Raw genomic sequence first — 8,740 nt, forward strand, 5'->3', positions numbered from 1 at the left:
AGGTAGTATTTTCTTTTAGCGTGGACGTAAACTGAGGTTCAGAGAAGTTGGACATCACAATCCTAAAACCATCACCTTTACATAGATCAGTGGTCCTCAAAGGGGAGAGTGTGCGTACTCTTAACAGTGTGAGGTAACAGCACATTAGATTGTGAGTAGGAAATACTAGAACTTACGTGCCAGAGTGTTTTTCGTTTCATGATGTATTTCTACTATAGATCATGTAGACAGTTTATAAACAAATGTTTAAATTGAAGGTATGTTCTCTGAAGGGGCCACTGACTCAGATGCCGAGCCTACTGCCACACCAAACGTGACACGTCCAAAACTGAACACATTTCCACACCCTTCCCGTCCCTGTTTCCCAAACCTGCTTTTGTATTCCCTATGTTAACAGTTCCTCTGTTAACTGAGTCACTTAAGCTAGTTCCCTAAAACTGACTTTAAACCTGAGAATTTTCTCGACTCCATCCCCTACCACAGACTAGTTACCAAGCAATTTTTTTCCTCTCAAAAAGTTCTTTTTTCTAAACTGCCACTTCACAAGCTCTCATCAGCTCTCACCTGTTAATACTTTAGCTTCACATTTTCATTTGGATCTCCACATTGCAGCCAGAGATTTTTTTAAAGAACATTTATTATGAAAACTTCAAACATATACAAAAGAAAAGAGATTAGTATTATACCTCTTATAATCACCACTCAGCTACAGCAAAGATCAGCTCCTGGGAATTTTTATATTCCCACCCACAAACTGGTTATTTTGAAGTAAGGCCAAGATGTCTCGTTTCATCTGTAAATATTTGAGTATCTATAGAGATGTGTTTTAAAAATATAAATCTGCTACTCTTGCTTAAAATCCTTCAACAGCTCATCTCTCCGAAACGCTTTGAGTATTTCCGTCTATGGAAAGGCCTTGCAAATTGACCTGCTTTGTAGGACTAGCTGTTAAGAGTCTGAACAGCACCTAGTCCGGAGCATACTCTCAGTGAATATTAGCTGCTGGCATTGTAATCATCTTGACCACAGTCAGGTTTGAGATGGCTTTCAAGCTCCCATGCTTGGGAGAAAGGCCCATTATTCCAGCCTCTTCCCATCTCTCCAGCTTTCTCACTTACCTTATGCTCCAGAAATCTTGAACTACTTGAGATATTTCCCTGAATAAGCCGAGCTGTTTTTCTCCCCCATGCCTTTGTTCCTGCCGATGCTTCCTCCATGTCTTTACTTTTTCTGCCTTTCACACTCTGCACATCTAACAAGGCTGAGGTGGACTTCTGTTACAGTTCCTATACCCCTTGTTGCTTTTGTTTTTTTACACAGTCTTTCAACGGAAGATTTGAAGTGGCTCTCCAAAATGCACAGTAAAGGGGGAAAATAGGAACCAGCGCCTGGGAAAATGAAGAAAAAGATGGGAGAAATCAGAATTTCAGTATGTAGGTTGTATGTGGTTACTAAATATGAACTGTTATTTTATTTTTTCAATTTTGACCTAAACAGTACTCATAAATTCGGAGGGAAAATATATTTCAAGAAAAAATGAAAGTCCTCTATTCCTTTCCTATCCAAGAAAACCTCTATTAACAGTTTGATAGAAAAAAAAATGTATATAAATTTTTTTCTTTTTTGGTCATTGAGTCAGTTTTGTGTTCAGATGCAAGAAACAAAATAGTGGCTTAAATCACAGGGACATATATTGTTTAAGTCTAGAAATTGCAGACTGGCTAAAGAATCCATTTGGTGGCTGAGCACATCTCTGGTCTGTGTGTCTGTGGTTTTCTCTGACCATTTCTCATGGCTGCAAAATGGCTGCTGTACCTCATTTCTTAACATCATCACACAGCCCAAGAGCATTCCAAGCTGGAAGGAAGGTGATAGGGAGAAAACGGCCTCTTCCCTGGCAGGGCTTTCCTCTTTTTTTTTTTTTTTTTTTTACAGTTTTATTCAGAAATAATTGACATACATCACTGTATAAGTTTAAGGCACATGGCCATGATGGTTTGACTTACATATATTGTGAAATGATTATCACGATAGGTTCAGCAAACATTCATCTTCCCATGTAGTACAGTAAAAAGAAAAGAAGGAAACAAACGAGAAATTGTGATGAGAACCCTTGGGATTTACTCTCTCTCCTATATACCATATAGCAGTGTTCACTCTACTTCTCGTGTTGCACATTACATCCCTAGTACATATTTATAACTAAGTTTGAACCTTTTGCCCACCTTCCTCCAATTCCCCCTCTCCACCCCTCACCCCCTACTCTGGTAACCACAGTCTGATCTCTTTCTGTGAGCTTGGTTATTTTATTTTTAGATTCCACATATAAGTGAGGTCATACAGTATTTGTTTTTCTCTGTCTTGACTTATTTGACTTAGCATAGTGCCTTCAAGGTCCATACATTTTATTGCAAATGGTAGGATTTCCTCACTTTTTTATGGTAGAGTAACATTCCCGTGTGTGTGTGTATATGTATATACACGTATATATATACAACTTCTTTATCCATTCATCCGTCAGTAGACACAGGTTGTTTCCATGTCTTGGCTTTTGTAAATAATGTAATGCACATGGAAGTGCAGATATCTTTCTGAGTTAGTGTTTTCTTACCTTGGCTATACTCCCAGAAGTGGATTTGCTGGATAACATACAGTAGTTCTACTTTTCGCTTTCTGAGGATCCTCCACAATGTTCTCCACAGTGGCTGCACCAATTTACATTCCCACCAACAGTGCACAAAGGTTCCCTTTTCTCCACATCCTTGCCAAGGGCTTTTCTTCTTGATCGAAGGAGAAAGGCTTTCCTAGAAGTGTCCCTGCAGACTTTCCCTCATGTTTCCTTGGCAGAACAGGGTCACAGGCCTGCCTCTAGAGCAACTGCTGTCAAAGAACTGGTTTTTCCATAAAACCAAGCACGCTTCATCCCAGGGGTTGGCAGTGGGGCCGGTGCCCCTGAGCACAGAGAGCATCTGCCTGTGGGTGCAAGGAGGAAGCGGGAGGAGGGAATGACTGTTGGGAGAAAATCAGCAGTGCTTGCCACAGGTACATGTGTGCATGTTTAAAAATTTTTTTTTAACATCACTGGACCCAAGTTTTAATTTCTCCAACTCACTATTTTCACTTAATTTCACTTAATTCAGCAGATGTAGCCATGCATATGGATTTACCTCCTCTCCAACTTCACTACACAGTGTCTCTGACTGAGGAACTTCGGAGTCGTTTCCTGTCCTTTACTACTGCGAACAGGGCTGCAATTAACTTTCCTATTCAGGTCTCTTTGTACACGTGTGTGTTTCTCCATGAGAGATACCTGCAGGTGGAACTGCTAGGTAGAGACATTTAAAATTTTGATTTGAAAGTTTGATAAACATTGTTTTCCAGAAAGACTATGGCAGCGACGTTCCTGCCAGTGTGGCTGAGCGTCCCTCCCTCCTCTGACAGCTGAGCAGGGAGGAGAGACACCACTAGGTACTACTGTTCATAATCAAATGAAGAAAAAAATGCTATTTTAGTTTGCTTATGCTGTGATTTTGATTCCATTAAAGACAATTCTATGATTCGCATTGTCCATAAGTAGTTAATACTAGCTTCCCGCAACTCATTCTTGACATGCATTTGTTAAAATATTTCTCTCCTGCTAGTACTTTATTAATCTTTGTATCCAGCATTTAGTTCAGTGCTTGTTCCATATATTAGACATATAATTTTATGAGTAAGAAAATCTGACTTGATTACAGAGAGAACAAAGGGTAAATATAAGGTAATAATGACTAAAAGCACATTTTCTGAATCCCAAATCAAGATGCATGGATTTACTGAGGACTAACGTGCCACTTTCAGATGTGAGAAGGCGTCTTGGGGATACAGTATGAATGTAGAAATGACGAAACTTCTGAGCTGTCTTGACGGTTTATACAGACAGCAGATCAGAATATCTGGAATTGGGACTATTTTGGAGGTTAAGTTGTGGAAAAGAGCTTACGAGAGAATGCTGAGGCATAGGAGAGATGAACTGTAGATAGCTAGAGGCGAAACGCAAGTCAGTTTTAAAAATAGGTAATGAGTTGAAAATAAACTGTGAAGCTTTGGATCAGCTGGCAGTTGGCAGATGCATTTTCTCCTTGACAGCTGAGTGGTGATAAAATTCCCTCATTGTAGGGCCTGCCTCCCTTCAGAAAGCATATATGGACGTGGCATAGTGAAAGGAAATCAAATTCTCGAAAGTAAGGTGAAATACTGTTATTTTTATATGCCTCTGTTCTACCTCAAACCCTTGCTTCCTCAACTGTAACATCTTCCGCCTTTTGCCCTCATCTGGATTTTTAGATCATTCATTCATCCTTCCCCCATCCATCCACCCACTGAACATTGGCTGAGCTCCTGTGGATGGATGTCAGGTACTGTGTTGTTCATGCTGGATTCCCAGTACTTGCGGACAGATACAGGCCTTCCCTCAAGGAGGGGAAGTCACACGTCAGACAGGTAATTGCAAGTTCAGCAAGTGTGTTTGAAGGGGACGGGCAGAGTGCTTTGGGACATGGAGCAGCAGGGAAACTTGACCTGGTCCAAAGGGTCCTGGAGGGCTCCCTGAGGAAGCCATGCTTAAGCTGAGTTAGGAAAAGTGAGTGGGAGTTAGCCTCGTCCCTCCCTGCCGCCTCACCCCATTTCTCCCCGAGGCCTGCCCTCCTCCATCTGTGGGATTCCCCATCCTGTAGGGAAGACTCCCTGTGCATTCTCTGACTGCTTCTTTTTGTTTGGAACCCTGGGTCCTCCCTGAAGGTCCTGGGTCTCCTGTGGACCTCTTTCTCCTCTTTGATGGCTCTGCCCATCCACCTCCTTCCCCTCTCAGTTTGGTGAAAGAAAATGCTAGTTTCTCTTTCTTCTTAGATAATGCTCTAATAAGGACATAGAGTAATCATTTTGTCTTATTTCCAAGTCTGGACAACTTTTCTTTCCGTAACATAAGGCACTTTAGTACTAGGTCCAGCATGAGTAAACTCTTGATATATGTTATAATGCTATTGTAATTTAAAACAGACTCTGACAGTGTAGTGCCCATAACAAGCACTTCATACGTGCTGAGCCCCCTCCTGCATCCAAGGGCCCCATGACCCAGGCCGGGCAGAGAAGGAATCGTGTTTGGTAGGGATTACCTTAGAGGTCATCTGGTCCTGACTGTGGAGTAGTTTATCCAAGGGCACACAGCTTGTTAATGTCAGCGCTAGACCTGGGATCCAGGTCTTGATACTCCAACCCAAGTGTCCTGACTTGCATTTTAATGCTCTTTCTACTACTGTACCCCATGCTCTCCTCTCTCCATGGGGATGCTCAGTGGGGCTTGCTGTCTCTTCGCTGGAAAGCCTTGAGTCTGTGCTCAGAAGGCTCCTCTTGTCTCCCCTGCACAAAGTGGACTGTCCTGTGCAACCCTGGAAACTCCCAGGAACTCTCCTCTGGCTGGCTCAGAGGGAGGGGTGGGGCAGGAGAGGATACATTGCCCCCTCCTGCTATTTCTGAGTCTGTCCTGTCTTGAGGGTTTTGAATGGCATATTCCCAAATTTCCCTACATTCCTCAGTTTTTGCTTGGAGGTGTCCTTGAAGCATCCCTTCTGCTTTGCTTGGGGAGGCATTACATTACAGGTGGCAGTTGGTACCTACTGTGTGTCTTCCTGTTGTACGGTTTTAAGGACACAGTGTCCCTTAGAGATGAACTCCAGGAGGCAGCACAGCATCACAGTTAAGAGCACAGAACCTGGAGTCAGTCTGCTTGCTTTAAATGTCAGCCCTAACTTGGGAAAATTATTTGTACTCTTTAAGTCTCAGTTTCTTCACCTGTAAAAGAAGGGCAATAATAGAGACCCCTCCAGAGGGTTGATGGGAAATTAAGAAGCACTGCAGCATATAAAGCACGTGGCCTGTTGCCTGGCATGTGGCAAGCATTCAATAAATGCCAGCTGTCATTATTGTCTCATCTGACCATGGGCAGTCTTGTGAGGTTGGCAGGGCAGTTGTTATTAACCCTTTTATACCCCTGGGAAGGCTGAGTTTCAGAAATGTTAAATGACTTGGTCTGAGGTCCCAAATCCAGCAAATAGCAGTCAGGACCTCAGGTGTCCTGCCTCTGAGTCCAGGGCTCCTTCCACTCTCAGAGTGGCCTCTGGAATGAGTGCTGTTTCCCTTGGGGACCTGCCTGACTCACGTTTGTAAATTCTCTCTCCTTCCAACTGCTCCTCCCTGTGCCAGAATTCTGCCTGGTGCAATTCTCTGGAAACCCATGGGCCAAACTTCTGTTGCTCAGAGGCACCGGCATGCAGGTCTCTCTCAGGAGGGACGAGGAAGGGCGTGCAGCGGCTGTGAAGCTGGTGGGTTCATCCGTGCAGGGGGTGCACTGAGCCTTCAGTGGGGTGTTCACTTAGATGTCTATTGAGTGGAATTACTTTGAGTCCCTCCAACTTGAAATAAGACCTATCATCTATTTATGCATTAGAAAACTGCAGAAGCACTTAATTCTTATCACAGGTATTGTAATATGATATTGCTGAAAAGATACCAGTGCGTTTTTACACCGTTGTGCTTTCTACAAAGGATAGTTTCTCATCCACCGCTTCTGGGCTTCTTCTTCTTTTTTTTTTTTTTTTTTGCACCAAACACATTTGCATTTATTTTCTTTTTTTAAGCAAATAACAAAGACCCAGTTTACCTTACCACCTTTACTTTTTTAAACCTAAGCTTAACATTACATATCTAAACAATTTTCAAAACTTACTAAGTTGCCAGCATTCATGCACAACTAGAAAACATCCTCAATTTATATTAAACCAGAAATGTGTTACCATTAACGCATGAATGTCTTTCACTACTGAAAATACTGAAGAAAACTGGAATTACTTTTGTTGAAGGTTCGTCCTGGCAATGTTAACTTCACAGCAGGCTGACACTACTTGGCTCACGCTGCAAGCACAATGGGAAGCAGACCCGTGCTAGTGTCAGTGTACGAAAGAGTCAAGGCCGCCTTAAGTTATGTTTAATAAAAAAGCAAAGTGCATACAGAGATTTACAACAATATTAAAGACAAAAAAAAGGTCCTATCATGTGGTCCCAACAATAAACTCAAAAGTCTATGACAAACAGGGCTCCGATGAGCTGTGTATAAATACGTTAGATCAGGTACAGTTATACGAAAAGGCGAGTTCGTCTGAAACCTACCAGGCCTCGGGGCGCCTGCTACATGGCACGTTCCTTGCCGCGCGGGCCGGGAGCTACTGGTTCTCCAAGCGCAGCAGCTGCTCGTTACCATTTATTGTCAAGGACTTTAACTGGCCGTTCTCTTCAACTTCCACTCTTTCCTGATCGTTCTCAACAATCCTCTTTGTAGTGATTTTTCTGCCGTTAACCATCTTAGCAGAAGTTGATACAGATTTGTAGTTGCCCATTCCACCGCCACTGAATGCCGTGGAAGAAAAGACATGATGCCTCCATGACCTAGTGAACCAAAGGGCATGAATCCTGTATCAAAAGAAGAAAACCCCCCTCCAAAGGCAGGAAATCCACTGAAAGCAGAGAAGAACGACCGTGTGCCTCGGTTCCGGCTCCCACAGGGGCCTCTTTGATTTCCGAATAAGTCCTCAAATGGGTCGAAGAAGTCGAATGCAAATGGGTCCCTTCCACCAAAAAATTCCCTGAAGACGTCATCTGGGTTTCGGAATGTGAAGCCAAACTCAAATGGACTGTCAAAGTGACTTCCACCTCCACCACCACCGTTTAACCCTTCTTTGCCATATCTGTCGTAGATGTCCCGTTTGTTAGCATCTGATAACACCTCATACGCCTCAGCCACTTGCTTGAATTTTCTCTCCGCTTCTTCTTTATTCTCAGGATTTTTATCTGGATGCCATTTCAGGGCCAGTTTCCGATATGCCTTTTTAATGTCCTCGGCTGGGGCATGTCTCTGCATGCCTAGAACTCGAGAGCCGGCGGCGGAAGCCGCGGCGGGGTGGCGGCCGGGTCTCCTCGGCTTCAGCGCAGTGGCGGTGGTGGTGGCGGCGGTGGCGACGTTCCTCGCCCTTTTCCTGGGCTTCTTGCTTTTGCATATCACCAAGAACATTCCATTTTGTTCAGTAAAAGCATTGGGTTCCTTTCTTTGTTGTTCACCCCGTTGTCAGGGTAGGTGCTGTTGCTTCTTTATTCTCTTACCTCTGGAATATGAATTTATGAAGTGAAAAAAGCTCTTTTACTTATTAGCCCAGTGACACTGGTAAGTTCCTGAACCTCTCTGAGACTTAGCTGCCACATCTGAAATGATGCTAATTATCTGACAGAGATGTGTAAAGGGTTCAATTGTACTTACAAAGGGCTTCATTAGCACTGTCTCTGACATTTATCGGGTGTTTGGTCAGCCTAAGTTTATCTTTACCTTGTGTTTCTATAGTCCTTCACACTTACTCATCCATAGTCAAATTCATTGTTTTGTTTTCTTCTGACCCTGTGAAGCACATGAGACCAATATTATCTTGAAATATAGATAGGTATGGCTAAATTTATCATTTTATACTTCAGCTGCCCCTATGTGAAAACCCCTGATTTATGTTTTTTTGTATTTTTATTTATTTATTATTATTATTTTTTAATGGAGGTACTGGGGATTGAACCCAGGACCTTGTGAATGCTAAGCACACACTCCACCACTGAGTTATACCCTCCCCTCCTAATTTATCGTCTTTACTTAAGCATATCACACATTTTT

At 43.0% G+C, this 8,740-nt stretch overlaps 1 protein-coding gene across 1 annotated transcript; it reads right to left on the reverse strand.

Annotated features, from left to right (window-relative positions):
* Positions 1–7,255: 7,255 nt before the first annotated feature.
* LOC105089863 (dnaJ homolog subfamily B member 6-like) lies at positions 7,256–7,955 on the reverse strand. Its single transcript, XM_031468112.2, is given in 2 exon segments — positions 7,256–7,462; positions 7,465–7,955. Coding segments are annotated over 2 exon segments (693 nt in total). The 5' UTR covers positions 7,952–7,955; the 3' UTR covers position 7,256.
* Between the last annotated feature and the right edge of the window lie 785 nt (positions 7,956–8,740).

Source organism: Camelus dromedarius, chromosome 16, assembly GCF_036321535.1.
Source record: "Camelus dromedarius isolate mCamDro1 chromosome 16, mCamDro1.pat, whole genome shotgun sequence".
Classification (NCBI taxonomy): Eukaryota; Metazoa; Chordata; class Mammalia; order Artiodactyla; family Camelidae; genus Camelus; species Camelus dromedarius.